This window comes from Carettochelys insculpta, chromosome 9 (genome assembly GCF_033958435.1).
Source record: "Carettochelys insculpta isolate YL-2023 chromosome 9, ASM3395843v1, whole genome shotgun sequence".
Taxonomy (NCBI): Eukaryota; Metazoa; Chordata; order Testudines; family Carettochelyidae; genus Carettochelys; species Carettochelys insculpta.
This window is the reverse complement of record NC_134145.1, coordinates 61,658,152-61,674,910: the sequence shown is the minus strand read 5'-3', so window position 1 is coordinate 61,674,910 and position 16,759 is coordinate 61,658,152. Positions and strand designations below refer to the sequence as shown.

The 16,759-nt window shown below is 46.6% G+C and overlaps 1 protein-coding gene across 1 annotated transcript in view; it reads right to left on the bottom strand.

The window, feature by feature from the left end:
* The window catches only part of ADCY10 (adenylate cyclase 10), a 68,065-nt gene that overhangs the window by 29,992 nt on the left and 21,314 nt on the right, over positions 1–16,759 (bottom strand). Inside the window, exons 7-16 of the mRNA XM_075003322.1 lie at positions 15,567–15,772; positions 14,569–14,665; positions 13,598–13,686; positions 11,995–12,186; positions 11,537–11,658; positions 9,265–9,341; positions 8,898–9,087; positions 6,103–6,158; positions 4,685–4,838; positions 481–673 (exon numbers count right to left, since the gene is read on the bottom strand). Coding sequence (XP_074859423.1) covers positions 481–673; positions 4,685–4,838; positions 6,103–6,158; positions 8,898–9,087; positions 9,265–9,341; positions 11,537–11,658; positions 11,995–12,186; positions 13,598–13,686; positions 14,569–14,665; positions 15,567–15,772 — 1,376 coding nt within the window. The remainder of the gene's footprint in view (positions 1–480; positions 674–4,684; positions 4,839–6,102; positions 6,159–8,897; positions 9,088–9,264; positions 9,342–11,536; positions 11,659–11,994; positions 12,187–13,597; positions 13,687–14,568; positions 14,666–15,566; positions 15,773–16,759) is intronic.

Sequence of the window (16,759 nt, the reverse complement as noted above, 5' to 3'; positions counted from 1 at the left end):
AAAAATAAGTAAGGACTCCTTTTTAGAATCCCAAATACGAGACCATCCTGCCACATATAGGACAGATTGTCACCCTACTGACAGGGTACATGATAGCTATTTTCAAATACCTAAAAGAACGTCACAAGAAGGGAAAAAAATTGTTCTCCTTGGGTTCTAGGGATAGGACAAGGAGCAAGGAAGGTTTAGGTTGGACATCAGGAAAAACTTCCTAGCAGTTAAGCTGGTTAAACACTGGAATAAATTGCATAGGGAGGTTGCAAACTCTCCATCACTAGAGATATTTAAGAGCAGGTTAGATGGACACCTATCAGGGATGGTCTAGAGTGGATGGTGCTTGGTCCTGCCGTGAGGGCAGGGGACTGGACTCGATGACCTCTCAAGGACCCTTCCATTTCTAGTGTTCTATGATTCTGTGAAATAACAAAACCCAGTTCCACAGGCAGGCTTTCCACAGAGAGTGAGAACTTTCTCCATTACCTTAACAAGAAAGATGTTGTTGAGGAGGCAATAGTAGGCCTCTTCTACCACACCTCGAAGTTTGCTTTGGAGGATGTGCTGTCTTGCATCATAAGATTTACAGGCATCAATCCCCAGGAACATGGCCATGAGTGTCCGGATGGTAAAAAAGTTCTGCTGCACATTTACTTTTGTCAGTTCCATAGCAACAACCCTGCATGGTTAAGATGAAGAGAAATTAAGGAAGTTCTAATGGGGACTAAGAAAGTGCTAGCACATTCTGAGAAAGAACTGCGGAAACACTAACCTACAACCTTCTCCATGGACATCTAGACATAGGGAGAAAGCTGCCAACTGAAGGAGAAATAACGGAATTAAAGTTCTTTATTTTTTTGTAATCAGCCTCCAAGATAACTACTAAGGCATTTCAGCACCTGATTTACTTTATGGATAAATGGTCAAGAATCAGCAGTGGATCTGAGTACGGTTGCCTGGTCGGTTTCCTCTGTGTCTGGTGCAAAGCTACCTAATCCCAGAGCTCAGCCTCTTCAATGTTGACATTTGTGTAAGGGACACAGAAAACTAACAGCCCTGAATTGATCCCCAACCTCTCCCCTTTGTGTTACTATAAGGCTACGTCTACACGTGAAGCCTACATCGAAATAGCTTATTTCGATGTAGCAACATCAAAATAGGCTATTTCGAAGAGTAACGTCTACACGTCCTCCAGGGCTGGCAACGTCGATGTTCAACTTTGACGTTGCGCAGCACCACATCGAAATAGGCGCTGCGAGGGAACGTCTACACGCCAAAGTAGCACACATCGAAATAAGGGTGCCAGGCACAGCTGCAGACAGGGTCACAGGGTGGACTCAACAGCAAGCCGCTCCCTTAAAGGGCCCCTCCCAGACACAGTTGTACTAAACAACACAAGATACACAGAGCCGACAACTGGTTGCAGACCCTGTGCATGCAGCATGGATCCCCAGCTGCCGCAGCAGCAGCCAGAAGCCCTGGGCTAAGGGCTGCTGCACACAGTGACCACAGAGCCCCGCAGGGGCTGGAGAGAGAGCATCTCTCAACCCCTCAGCTGATGGCTGCCATAGAGGACCTGGCAATTTCGATGTTGCGGGACGCAGATCGTCTACACGGTCCCTACTTCGACGTTGAACGTCGAAGTAGGGCGCTATTCCGATCCCCTCATGAGGTTAGGGACTTCGACGTCTCGCCGCCTAACGTCGAAGTTAACTTCGAAATAGCGCCCGACGCATGTAGCCGCGACGGGCACTATTTCGAAGTTAGTGCCGCTACTTCGAAGTAGCGTGCATGTGTAGACACAGCTTAAGAATCCAGACTGGTCTGTCTGCTTATTGTCTTATGGAGAGTATACCCTTGTCAAAAGCACCTGTCTGCTTTGAGTTCAATTCCATGCATTGCCCTAGACTCTAAACTGAAAGACATACAGTCCAACATCTGAGCATCCATCCCAGTTATAACTGCTTTCATTGCCACATGACAAGCCTCCAAAAATGCCTACTCTCAATGATGGGCTATCTCCCAGACCTTCACGAACGACACTGTTAAAGTCCATCCATTTCCCACAGGGAAAGAAAACTGGCACACATGAGTTTTTGTCCACAGGTCAAAAGTTGCATTAGTCCATGAAGAACTAGTAACTCTGAACCTGGGTAGACGGAATCATGAGGCAGGGCTGATTGGAATATTTGAATTTTGAAATTGGAAGAAAAAAGCTGAAATTAGAAAAATAAAGAGGATTTTGTTGTTGTTAATAGTGACAATTTTTGTGGAAATCTTTCTCCAACTTTTCAATCAAGTATTGATCTGATCAAAATTTTGAAATTAATTGGGGGGAGGGGTAGAATTAGAGGAAAATTAACAAATAAAACTGCAGAATGCCTCAATTTTTAGCAGCTCTACCAAACACTCTGTCTTGCTAGACATGTTTCCTCTTCAGCATCTCAGTCAAATAGCACTGAAACATGAACCTGACTTGATATGGGACATCACAACCCGAGACAAGGAATCTCTCATAGAATGAATACAAGAAATAGCTAGTGGTTTGTCTTTCTGAGGCATACTCCTGCCCTGCCTGATTGGAAGTTCCCAACAAACACATTTCCCACACATTGTTACAAAACAGATGGACAGCTATGCATTCTGACTCATGGGGGTGGATGGGTCAACACATCAGCTGAACAAGAAGTCACAGCTAATCAAAGGCCAGGTGAGTTTAATCCCTTGAATCATGAAAGGACCCATTCAGCCCTAAGCAACTGCCTCGTTTATTAAATTAAACATTATAACAATAGGCTTGTGTTGAAAGGTACACTTGGACCAATGGTGTTTTATCTCACCAGTGACTGTGCTGACTATTCATGGACATGAAATAATATTCATCTTAAAGGATGAAGTTACTAAAAGCTGCTCACCCCTATGCAGGGCTCATTTAAGCTACTGGTTTGCAGCCAAACAGACAGGCATTTGGCTGTCTCAGCTTGCAAGCACTATATAGTGCTCCTCATCCAGGCAACATACACTAAATTTAGTGACTTTCTTCTGGGTGAGAATGACTAAAGTCAGGCAACTTTCACTATATACTGTGCTCTGCCTGAAAAATGAAGTCAGGCATACAGCATGCAATGGATGCATAGGAAAAGCTGCTGAAGGTATGAAATTTGCATTCCATCAGGAATGGTAGAGGAGCAGGCATTTCTGAGCAGTTGTCCAATTAAATTTTAAAACCAAATTTATTTAGTTGAAACAATCACTGTTAAGTTACTCTCTCCTACCCATCAAGCCCTTCATTCCTACCTCAACTCCTTGGCAATCAGCAGCCTGTAAAAAGCTGCAAATTCCAATTCTCTGACCAAATAAAAAACTAGGGAAGAAATCAGCAAAGTTCAGTCCACCATATAATCTAGATAAGATTATAGGTGATGGCAATTGGCTCTCCAGAGCTATCAACAAAGAGATCGCATTGTCTGAAGACTACTAGGCTGTAGTCAGAGCTGCTGCTGTGAATGTGAGGAAATCTCCTGAATATCTAGAAGCTTTCAAAGCCTTGGTCGGTCTTCCTGTGAAGAAGTACTTGCTCCAAAGCCAAATGAAGCAAGACAAAGTCTGAGGTATAGATGTTGAGCTCTTCACTCTTGCTACAGTTCTTCTAACTTCTTCATAGCTCTCTATTACCAGCCATTAGGAGCTTTGAGGAAGAACTGGTATTTTTACAGACCAGCGAAGGGGAACACGTGCCCCTTCCTTTCGAAAGGGGCATGTTAATGAGCAGGTTTGAAATATTCTAATGAGGCACTGCAATGAATATGCAGCTTCTCATTAGCATAATGGTGGCCATGGCAATTCGAAAGTGTGTCTTTTCAAATCGCGCGCCACCCATGGAGACGGGACCTTCTGAAAGGACCCCCCCCAGTTTTCAAAAGCCCTTCTTCCTATCCGGTGATCAGAAGAAGGGCTTTCGAAAACAGGGGGGTTCTTTGGGAAGGTCCTGTCTCCACAGGCGGCGCGCGATTCCAAAAGCCGCACTTTCGAATCGCTGCGGCCACCATTATGCTAATGAGGCGCTGCATATTCACTGCAGCACCTCATTAGCATATTTTGAACCTGCTCATTAACATGCCCCTTTCGAAAGGAAGGGGCACATGTAGACCCAGCCAGACAGATTTGAGATAATTGGACATGTGGGAAAGAGGCCTTGCATTTATTTATCCAACACCCAGGTGCTGGGTGTTTCCTGTATTTAATCTCCTCTCTTTTTTCTGCATTTTCCTATGTAATGAATGAAAATGATGAAGAGGGTGAACAATAATTTCTTTGTGTTTTATATTGTTCTTTGTGTTTTTCCTTTTGCCTATGTTTTACAGCTTTAGTCCCTGCTGCCTAACTTTAGTGATTCTCACCAAATAGGCATGACAAACTACATAGTGAAAGCTACCCAGCCACAGCTGGCTATATAGTGATTTGCACCCAGGTGAGCTGCACTATATAGTGTCGGGTGCCTTCAGCCACGAGGCGCCATATAGTGCTGCTACCTGTACTGCTCCGTGACTGCCACACCTGCCTCACAAAACCTCTGTACCATTGGTCATTATTGCAATCTCTGTAGTGACGCTGCAGCTCAGGGTCAAGATGCAAGCACAGGGGTATCAAAGTGGGTCAGGTGTATCCCAGTGAACTTAAAGGCACTTACCGGTGGCCAGCCTCCTGGCCTAAGTAGGCAATTTCAGCAAGCAACTGGCTCTTTCCGTAGCCCATAAGGCCTTCATACACTATAATGCGGCCTTCTGTAGACCCCACAAACCCTTTCAATAAAGTGTGATAGATTCCAAGCTCTTTTTCCCGACCTAAGAAAGATGGAATGACTTAAGCAAGCAAAGACAAAGCTTTCCCAATGCACATCCCTTTCTCTCTTTGCTTAGCAGTGGAAGCATGTCTTCCCCCATCTCTGAAATGCATACATAAGTCACTGGTTCATTTCTACCTCTACTGCGGTCCTAATCCATCCCTTTCTCCCCAGTCCCCTTGGTAACTGAAGCTCCCCTCTCTCTCGCCAAAATGCAACAGTCCGGTTCCAGCAGACTGTGGATACCCTCCTACCCAAACACACCAAGAAGTGTGACCACCCTAACCCAATCCTTGCACAGTCCCTTGTGCCTTTCCATAGTCAGTGATGCTCTTTAGATTGATGTGCAGTCTGCTTTACAAACCCTGAGCTACATTCACTGCAGCTGCCACAGGAATTATAATTTACACTTGTTCTCATTAGATGTCACCCAGGAGATTCCCTCTCCATCCCCACTCAGGGAGGGCCGAAAGCAGTTGAATGTATCAGCTCCTATGGTGCAATAGGATTAAAACTCAGAGGTGGGATGGGGTTCACCCAGGACTGTGGTGCTTGTAGATGGCATTTTGTTTCAACTCCATTTGTCAGTAAAGTGAAAAGATGCTAGTTAAAGACACAAGGGGAGCAGCTGCAAGGGGGAAGAATGGGCACGTATGACATAGAAATAAGCCAATGAGTATAAGTAATATCTTCCATGGGACCAACTCGCTTTGGGGGAAGAGACAAGCTTTCAAGTCTCCCACAGGTCTTCTTCAGGTCCGGTGAAGGTAACTGAAGCATCACAGCTAATTATTACGTGGAACAGATTGTTCAGCATAAGGGGCTCACACACGGTGCATGAGACCACCCATTCCTAATAAGGTGGGCAGTTAAACTCCCCATATCTATTCCATAAATAGTAGCTGGTCAGTTAAAATGTATTGCCTCGCTCCCCACATCTCTCTCATATAATGGGACCAACATGGCTAAAACAACACTGAAAATATGTACTCCATATCCTTTTCTGACCATAGACAGATTCTGAAATCCTTTGCACCAGTGTAAAGGCCCAGAATCTTTAAAAGCGTGCTGGACACTTCTCATAACACATTTCTAAATGATCCCCCAATGGTCTGTCACTCCATATCCTCAAGTACTAGCTCTCCCTCAGCCATTTTTACCCAAATCCATCTCATCCCCATGCCCACCCCTCCCAGCAGCAGCTACTGTTCTGCAGGTTCCCAATGACAAATGCACTGGAGCTCTGAAGAGCTCTGTCCACCTACCCAGTAAGGGGTAATACTTAGACCTCTCCTTGGTGAGATATGCTTTGCCAATCATTCTGCAAGAAGGAAGACAAAGAAAAGCTGCAGTTAAAAAGCAAAAATACTCCTGCTCAGAACCTCTGAATCTAAGCCCTGCTTCCAAGAAGGGTTCCATATTTCTAGCCTCCTGCACCCAGAAGCTCAGCTTGAGGTGGAGTGAAGTAATATTATGGGGTTTCCCTTCAGAAGAGCGCTAGACAAACATCAATAATTAAGGAGCCTAGTGAACCTGGTGCAACGGGGAAAAGGTATTAAAACCTATTCATGAGAAGTTGAGGGCTACAAAGGAAATGAGACCCAACAGCCTATGATTCCTGTGGTAAAGAACAATCCAGTGGCCACTAGTCTGGCTTTTTGAGGCTGCTTATGGACCTGAAGGTAACAATTCTGTACTGCAAATGGGCAAGAGATGAGAGAAGCAGGAATAGGCCGATTCAATAACGCTTGCAGGGAAAAGACAAGGAAAGCAAAAAAAAAGCCGAATGAGTTAACGTGAGACACAGACTGTAAGAGGAAGGAACGTTTCTATAAACACATCATGGGGAAAAGAAAGTAAAGCCATTAATAAGTCAGAAGGTAGATGAAAACAATGATTATTCTGTGCTACTGATTTGCTTTTTATAACCACTCTTTACCAAGCTATACATTAACAACAGCCAGGCTCCTGCAAATTGCTCCCCACATGTAGACTCTCATTGACTTTAATGCGGCTTCCTCCATATAAAGGAACTTGTGGGAATGGAGCCTGGGATTTGCACAAGGAGAGCAAGGCAGGATTTGTAGAAACGGTTGTTGGTGAAAGGAGGTACCAGGATCTATGACAAAACAAAGCACATGCAAACTTGTCCTCTGAATACAGTAACAAAATTATTTTTGTAAGGTGGAGTAGCTAGTTACAGAACACAATCGCACCTATACATTTCTGCTGGCACGTCTGGTGCAGCATGGTCCAAAGAAGAGATCTCTCATGGAGACTTTACTTTTGTTCTTTCTTAGTTTGTCGCGCCTCCTAACTGAACGGAAAGTCATTTGGACTGAGAAACATTTCCATGATGTAGTTCCCAGCCCCCTAGCAGCTGGACCTGATGGGGGAGTGGGAAGAAGACACGAATGAGACAGTATAATTACCCATCCTCTCAAACATGAAAATTGATTGAAGATATGCCCGTTGAAGGTACCATTACACTGAGCTATCCTTTGCTCTTCAAGCAGCTGTTTGTTTCATTGGCAAAGAGCTGCCTGGAAACGATCTTGTGCAGAGAAGTACAGGATTTTGGAGATGACGCTTACTAAAGCAACTGTGAGATGATGCGCTCGGTAGGCAAGGATGATGTGCACTGTGGCTCTGAACTGCCTGGACTGTGCCCACCCCCTTTGTGTTGATCAAAAGAAATTTAGCCTTTCCTCACCCTCCACCTACTGTGATAAAATGGGGGTGTGACTTTAGGAAACCCTTGATGCCAAATGGCAGAGGTCCCTCCTGCTGTCACACCAGATCTGACATACATATTGCCACAACACATTGTTGTCATGATATATATCTCAAAGGTGTCAAGAAAGTTATTGTCTGTAACCTGGTGACAGGCTTGTCCCAAAAATCTTTGCACGGTGTATGTACAGAGAGTTCTAGATGTGTGCTGAAAATACAGTCATGAAAAGTGTTTAGGAAGTAGAGCATAAAAACCATCTGTCCAAAGCAAAGGGATGTTTATTTACCCATCTAACCTGCTTGGTTACCAGCAGAGGACATTTGGTATATTTATATATAAGGTAAATGAAGCCATCAAGATAAACAAGTGGGGAAGAAGTCTGCTTAACAGTCCTGCCAGGGGGTTGAGTTTTCACCTGGGAGGCCTTCCTGGTGCTATAAGCAGAGAGGGTGGACTTTGAGTAATCCACAGGGAGCAAAGAGACATTTTAGTTCTCTATCACTAAGGGGATAACAGAGTGTAACCCCCTTTATGCCTACGAAAACTGGATTATCTTGGCCTGAAAGACAAGGTCTGCTGGAAACATGAAGTAAGAGAGAACCTGCTTAGGCAAAGATTATAGGAAGTCCTGTGCCATCTTATAGACGAACAGATATTTTTGGAGCATAAGTCTTGCGTGGGCAAAGACCTGCTTCATCAGACACAGTGGGTCTTTGCCCATGAAAGCTTACGCTCCAAAATTTCTGTCAGTCTATAAAGGTGCCACAGGACTTCCCGCTGTTTTTGCAGACACAGACTAACATGGCTAGCCCTCTGATACTAGGCAAAGATTACAACTGGTAAAGATTCAGTTTTAGTCACTAGAAAGCATGGTTTTGTTTGGTTTGGTTTGGTTTGAGAACTTGCCAGACCCTTTTCCCCTTTCATATAAACCTACGAGCTTTGTGAAAGGAAAACTTTTCTTGTTTTATTATAAACCCATCTCAGAGTTGTGCAGTAACGTGAGATGTGAGGTCTCAGCTAACCTAATGGCTGATGTGCATTCTTTCTCTTTCGAGGCAGTGAGTGTGCAGTGAAAGGGGTTACATACTGCAAAGAGACATCACTGAAGAACTCAGCAACTGGGACTCACTGGTTGTTACAAGCAAGCCAAGGTTTAGCCTGGTGGAGCCTTGAAGAGTTTGCAGATAAGGCAGACAGCCTGGCATGTCAAGGACCTGCCACACAGCTTAGCAGCAGCAAACCACTCACTTCCAGTCAGGCTGGACGGCAACAGCGGCTCACAGTTCCAGTTTTCCTGAGCATAACATCACCGAGGGCACTTACGTTTTCTCACTGATGCCAAGATAATGATAGACCTCCCCGGGGTTCACAACTCCTTTCATCTCAATCTGCGGAAGCTCTTCAAAGAAGTAATGGGGCAGCCTGGAGTTGGCATAGGTCACTGCATCACAGGACACCAAGCCCGGATAGTACATCATCATCCGGGCAGCGAGGTTCACCTTCCGGCCAATGACTGTGTGGTAGAAAGAGCAAGAAAATGGGCACTGGAAAGTGATGTGAATTCCTGCCCACTCTTCTATGGACACCTCCATTCATAACCATTCAGACATCCCCTCCACGGCGTGAACACACTCTCTTGGGGCAACCAGAGGATCCCAGACATGCACAGGACTGGAGAAACAGGTTGTACCTGTGTATTCATGCCTTACACGATGGCCAACCACTCCGCAGAACACTGGCCCACTGGTCACACCGATGGAAACTAGCCTAGCAAGCAATGAGAGCAACTCAGCATCAGAAATCACATATATCCAGTCCCTCCTGCCCCCTCTGCCCATGCACCCTCTCCCCACCCCTACTGCTGTGGTGCTAATTTGTGCTGACTTCTCCCACATCAGCTAAATAGGTCTTCCAATGGCCTGGAGGCCTCAACTATGTGTGCGCAAAAGGGAGGAAGAGGGTTGTCAAGGAGTTTCCCTCAGACACGTCCCCATGTAACGACAGACCTTGTGCTTCTCAGAGTGTCGTGCCATGAGCTAGCAACACTGTTGGAACTCCCCTCCCCTCCCCAGAGCAACAGGCTGAAGGGAGCCCATGTCCACTGGGACAGGGTTGTGGGAAACGAGTGGCTGACTCAACCCTCTGTCCTGCCGGCTCCCATATTGGGGAACAAATTAGAGCTGGCTGGAGGTAACCTGGCCCTAAGTGGGGAAGCAGAGACAACATCTGCCCACTTAGGCTGGGGTAGAAAAGCCTCAGGGGAAGGTAGCCTCTCTTTCATAGATGGTGAAGGGTCAATTGTACATGGAGAAATGGTGGTGGGAACAAGCCTGGGATTAAACTGCACAGTGGTCAGCCCCGGGGTCCCAGCATGACTTTATGGACTTAGCAGAGCCAAAAGGAGCCAAAAGGGCCCTGCTGCACTCTGCTACATCCTTTCTCATGGGTGATGAGCCTGTGTTCTCCCTGTAATGCAAAGCCACATCAGAGCTCTCATTGCCTGGTTCAGAGCAGGAGGTGTAGCCCTGCTAGTTCAGGGACGTGTTCGTATTTTCAGAACACCGTCATCTGCCCACAGTAGGACTCTGGCACACTGAAAATGCTCTCCAGGCCCAGGGAGTGCTGAGATGGGTATGGAGTTCCAACCTTCCCTCCTTGCATCCTCTAGCTGTCCACTCTGTAATACCATACTGCTGTGGTGGTATGCGAATCTCTCCTGTAATTACACTGGGTGCTGCTTAGCTGTAACTCCCACTAGACACTAATCTTGCAGGATACTTATGCCTGGCATTTAATTCCCTCACTTGTGAGTGATTGAATTTCCCTGGCTCTTTCTGGTTTGTAATGCCCCGAAAGGGGAGCTGCAACTGGGCAGAGCAAAAGGCCCGCACACCTCTATCGGCTATCACACACTGTTCCTGGCAGAATATAAATGCTGCCCTCTGAGCATGCCAGTCTGAATTTGTCCTGCTGGAAAGTCAGGAGCTGGAGGGACACCCCAGCTGAAAAGGTGAGTTATGTTACACAGAAACACTATGAGGTCAGTGCCAGTGGTGTGAAAAGGGGGTGGGGTTTGGTTTTACTTGATCTTTTATAGACAGAAAAGGGGACAATGGTTCTGGTCTCACAAACGAGCAGGAATTTAATTTGAACCCCAGGTAGTTGCAAGGAAATCAGCAGTTTGCGTGCACCAAAGAACAGGCCTCAGAAATTCAGCAACCCACCCAGAGCGTGCTAGAAGGGAGGAGATGGTGACGTGCTCTCTCCAAGCACTGCTGGAGTCCTGCTAGCTGACAGGCCTTGGTGTCCTCTTCAGCTGGGAGCTCCTCCACCAACTGCAGTCAAGGCGGCTTGATGGGACTTTCAGAGACCAGGGGAGCGGTGGGTAACACTCAGTAGGGCTTTGGCTTACACTCCGTCCTGTTACCAGTGCTCTCAGAGGGCAAAATCCCTTTAGCACTCAAAAAATTTGCCATTCTCATTCAAATGGAGCTGAGAATCCTGCACAGCTGGAATCTTTGGTGAAACATACATTTGCTCTCTCTTTTCTGCAGGGGCTGTATGTGGGAACTGGAGAATATTGGGCTCTGGTGGATGGGTCAGTGAAGGTAGTTGGACCTGCATTTTGCTCTGAAGGTGCTGAGGTTGTTGGTCATCGTAATCAGGTTCCAGATTCGTGGCCAGTCATCACAAAAGCTCCATCGCCTGCACCTACCAGTATCACTCCTGACACAGAGGTTCCATTGCTCCAGTGGCACATAGCTGTTATAGGGGGCAGGGTCATGTAGCATGAAGGGGTGGCCAAGTAAACAGGGCTAATACCAAATTACGTCTCCCACCTGTCATGTCACTGTCTCCTGCCCACTAGGGAAGCCCTCCAATTGGAGTGAGGGAATTCTGATGGCACACAAGCCCAACAGCACCCCTGTAGCCAACATGGAAAACAGCATCTTCCCACTTACTTTATTTTCATGAGCTTTTCAGAACAGAAGTGGAAGATACGAAATGCGCTCTCCAAGGCATGGGTGCTCTCGTCAGCCTGCTTATCCCCAGGAAGCCCAAACACACACAGGAAGGTGCAGCCCTACAAAGGAAGAGAAAAAGGGAGGAAGGGCTTTTCCAAAGAGCAAATCTGTAACAACATTTGTGGCAAAATCTTCCGCTGTGCTCCTGTTAGAGTAGTGCTGTCACACCAAGTCCCCCAAAAGGCTCTAGAAGGTTCCACCATGGCCTCAGACGTAGTCTCTTCAGCACCAAGCTTCTTATTATTATCATTTCTCGCAATTCATGCCCTTCACCTCCCTTCTCCTTCCCTACTGAAAACACCTCTGTGCCTTTCTTCCTCTTAGTCCCGGAGTCTCAAGGAAAGGCTGGCCAGCTCCAGCTGACAGTCTGGAATGGCCTTGGAGCACTGACTCACCTTGTCAAACATGAAGACTTTGTTGATTTTGCCTCTGAAGGTGTAGATGACATCTGAGATTTTCATGTTGGCATCATGGATGGCCTTGCACAGATGCAAGGTGTTGGCGCTTTCATCAAACTGCAGGTTCACAAAGACGATTGTGACCGGCCGAAGCTCCGACAAATATTCCAGTGGCTGGTTGTCATCAATCTGGAATAAAAGAGCCAGAGCTACTCACCAGTCCATCCTCTGGATGAGAATGAAGCATTCACTACTCCCTACCCCTAGTCTGGCTGGGCTGACTGCTCTCAGACACAGCTTCTAAGAGCAGAGATATTTTATCAGTTGCAGAAAGGAGTGCACACTCCGATCTCGGGATGATGATTCCCCAGCAAAAGATTAGGATATGAGAGACTAAGTATAAGGGAGATAAAGGATGAAAGAGCTCAGCAGAGTTTGCTAATGTGACTTTGCTACAGCCCATATCTTCCCACAGACTTAAAAATTTTATACTGAACAAAGGAAAAACTTTTTATACACCGTATACAGGTTGTACCTCCCTCATCTGGCATGCTCAGGACCTGAGTGGTCCCAGAGGAGGGGATTTGTTGGACCAGGGGAGGTCAGGCCTCCTGCTACCCTGTGGGGGCTGCCATCTTGCTGGCCAGGCTCCTCTCCTGGCCACAGCCAGCTCCCTGTCCTCAGGCTGCCTGGAGGTGCTCCATTCCTGATGGGGATCCCTGTCATCAGGCTGCCAGCCAGGGCTTTGCACATGACTCCCAGTTGCAGGGCTACCTGTGGGGCTCCATGCTCCATATGGTGACCCCAGCAGACTCTGTGTCCCAGTCACGCTCCCCAACCCAGCTTCCCATTGTGGAGCTCCTGGATGGGCCCCATGCCCCAGCTGGGCTCCCCAGCCAGTGGGGTCTGCGCCCCAACCAGGCTCCCTGGTGAGCTCCCTACTGCGATGCTGCAGGATTCCCATATTCTGGCCATGCTTCCCACGGCCGCAGGGCTGCTAGAGGGGATCCCTGCCCCAGCAGAGCTGCCAAAGGGGCTCCCTGATGGGCTCCCCAACCCCAGCCAGGTTCCCCACAGTGGGACTCCCCAACTTTGGGCTCCCTAGAGTGGGCTGCCAGCGGGGTTCCCTGCCACGAGCAGGGCTCCGCTACAGCTGTGCAGCTGGGGCCATCTGGTCCAGGCACTCCCTGGTCCAGCAATAGCCATGGTCCTGCCGGACTGGGGATGTTGCCAGATGAGTGTGTGCCAGACAAGTGAGATTCAACCTGTAATTAGCTTGTGGAACACACTGCCTGCCACCAAGAACTCAGCAGATTTCAAACAAATGGTGCCTGCATTCAGTGTTATAATCATAAAGATTTTTAAAAATAAAATCTTAGAGTTTTGGAAAGGATTGAAACTCTCATGCCTCAGATCTTAAACCTAGGTGGTGGGAGTAGGAAAAAGCTTTGCATGTGGACAAGTTGCTCCCCTGCTACCCGCTGTGCTTATCTCTGCAGCATCTGAAGAAATTCCAAAAACTTCTAGGTGTGCAAAGCACAGAACATCAAGCCAAAAATAAAATAAAATAAAAAGAACCCTGCAAAGCTAACTGCAGTACCTTCTTCAGAATGTTTCTCATCACATACTTCCGGAGGAACTTCTCCAGCTCATCATTAGGAGACAACATGGCCGTCATTCTCAGAACATCTAGGGGAGAAAATTCATTGTTTTAAATGGGAGAAGGAAAACTTGGAGTGGAAGCATCAGGCTTTACTCAATTCCTGACTTTACTCAAGGGCTGGCTTTTTCCTGTGGGGACTGGACAGGACCTGGTTTGGGTCTGAAATTCTTGTCTAAACTATTTCACTTACAATCTTGAAAATGCAACTCATGGGCTGGGATTTTTTGTTAAAAATTAATTTTGTGCATCTATCAGCACCACTGAAAGCTTGCTCACCTGGGAAGACTGCAGGCAGAGAGCAAGGGTAACTCAGTGACTCTTCTGGGCAACCAGGGCCCTCCAAAGAGCTGATACAGAAAGTAGGGAGAGGTTCCCCCCCACCCCCGCCACAACCCCAGCAGAGAGTATAGCCCTTGTTAGTGCCTAGAAAAGTAGAAGCCAGCAGGCAGGAGAGGGAGATCAAAAGCAGATGGCTGCCTCAGGGTTTTGATGGCAGCTCATGGAGGAGGATAGAAAAAAATAAAAGGTGTACCAGGCAGGGGTCCACATGGTTAGAACTCTGAAAATCCACCAATATCCACTTTATATCTGCAGGCATCTGCAGCTGCAGATGTGGATATAGATATGTGCAGCTCATTTATGCAGATGCAGATACAAATTTCGTATCTAGAACCCTGCAAACGCGTGGCTATCTGCTTTACCTCCACGTCTGCCCACATCCACTGATGAAAATGCAGATATCCACGGATCATTCTGCAGATGCGCCTGCCGATACCAATTCTGTATCCGTACAGGTGACCCATCCCATTATCACCTCATATTTTCATGAACAGAAATCAAGAGAATTTCAGTCTGCCAAAAATCCCGTCTCTCCGGCGGTCAACAAAGTAGAATGACGAGTGACTTACTACTATTTTCAGTCGGAGGGTAGTGCTGTAGGTATTGTGTACATTTCCAGAAGAACTCATCAAGCTCATTCTCAGTCATGTTCTTTACATACCTAACCTGACGGCACACAGAATGGAAGGCATCTGTCAGGTTCCCCAAGCCTAGTGCGCAATTACTCAATACAGTGCACTCCCATCCCTCACCGTCACCTCCATCAACTTCTCTGTCACCTGGATAGAGGACACCCCAGGAACCAGTAAAGGTCTTTTGGGCAGGGTAATGCAAACGACCTCACTCCGAACGAATGCAACAAAAAGGTTCCACAGTCCCAGAAGCTGGGTGCAGAGCCTTCCAATTCCACAGTCTTTCTCCTGCTGGGTATGTGTCCAAGCCCCCAGCCCTGCAAATGCTTATGCACAAACTTCAATTTATGCATCTGATTGGCCCTGTTGATTTCAATGGGCTTTCTCAAAATAACAAGAGGCCTGGAAGTAGCAATGCCCTCCCCTTCCATTCCCTGGCAGGCCGATCGTATTTCAGAGTTCAAAGCGGGGATACTGGGATGAGTGAGCGGGATGGTTCAGTGTGAATCGTGTGAGCTCCTGTCTGCATGAGTGCATGGGGACTTTTACACAGTAAAGGGCAGGATGAGCAAGAACCATGTTCATCCCTCTGTAACTGTTTTTGGTTCTCTCCTTGTCCCAATGTCTCCACTTCCAATCTCGCTGTGCCCTACCACGCTCTTACCGCCCTCTCCACAGTCCCCGATTCATCCACACCCTCACTCCCCATCAACCTTCCCTACCCATCTCTTCCCTCAGCTGCCCACCTGCTAAAAAACATGCCCCACAAACACACTCTTCTCCTGAGGCCGAGACCCCTTTCCTTATGGACCTCCACAGCTTTGAGACCAGCCACCAGAGAGCGTCAGGCTCAGAATGCACCCACAGAGCTCTCCAGCTCTAAAATATGCACTCGATGAATCATGAACCATTGTTGCACAATCTCCATTGCCCACCTTAACAGCTCTTTGATCTTTAATTCTTTCTATTTCTATCATGTTCCGGTTACAGAGTTCCCAGCAGTTCGGAGACAGAATAACCTCACTTGCTTTTGCTAGGTTTTGGGCCAATCGAACTTCATCCACTGCCCGGCCAATTACCAGAAAATATTGGTGCTTATTGTTTCCAACGACCACTTTGGAGATGTGACCTGCAGATAGCCCTGACAAGAGAAACAAGATTGTTATGGAGGCACTTTTACTCTTCTGCTTGTAACATATGTATTTCAGTTATCTTGGAAAAGGATTTTGGAGGCCAATCTATTTCTTTTAGGGTGGGAAGTTTGGATCAATGTATGATATTTACTACAGAATCTGAGGATTTCTAGAACAATGCTCTCCAAACAGCATGTCAGCTAATAAATAATAAAAATGCATACATAAGTATAATGGCCATGTGGTAGCATCTGTTATATCATTGTTGTAATGGAAACTGATTTGCAATCTGTTTATACCTGAATAAGAAAGCAGTGCACTGTAATCCTGGACTCCAGTTTAGACAATGCATGGCTCTATGAAATTTGTAACAAGCTGTGTTGCTCTTGAACTGGGCTTGTCAGCTTTAAATGGATTCATCAGGCACCTGACAAAATGTCTTAGGCACACACCCTGATCCAGCGGATTGGAAAATGCCTATTATTCCCTGACCATAAGTTTACACAAGTTCAACTCATGGCCAATGATTAATTTAATTCAAATATGGAGCACACCATTTAAACGCCTCTCATTTAAAATAATCATTGCCACACTTATTTCTTCACAGACAAACAAGTCAAAAACAACAGAAGTTTTGGAACCTGGTGCTTAGCAATGGAGAAAATGTCAATGGCCATTGAGACATACATTTATGAACAAATTATAAGCAGTCCTGTAGCATGTTAGACACTAACACGTTTATTAGATCATGAGCTTTCATGGATTAAACCCACTTCATCAGATAGAAATGGAGTGGAAAAACAGAATCCAGGACTTATACAGTGGGGAGTAAGGGGAGGGGTTACCTGTCACTAGTAGGATCAGTTAATGAAGCAAGTTAAGTTGGATGTATCTCATTTCTGCAAATATCAAAGGTGGAGAAATTGTCCTTGTAATGGAATGAGATTTGGGCATTGTGTTTTCCAGTGGCACATCTGGGGAGCAAGGAGATTGAG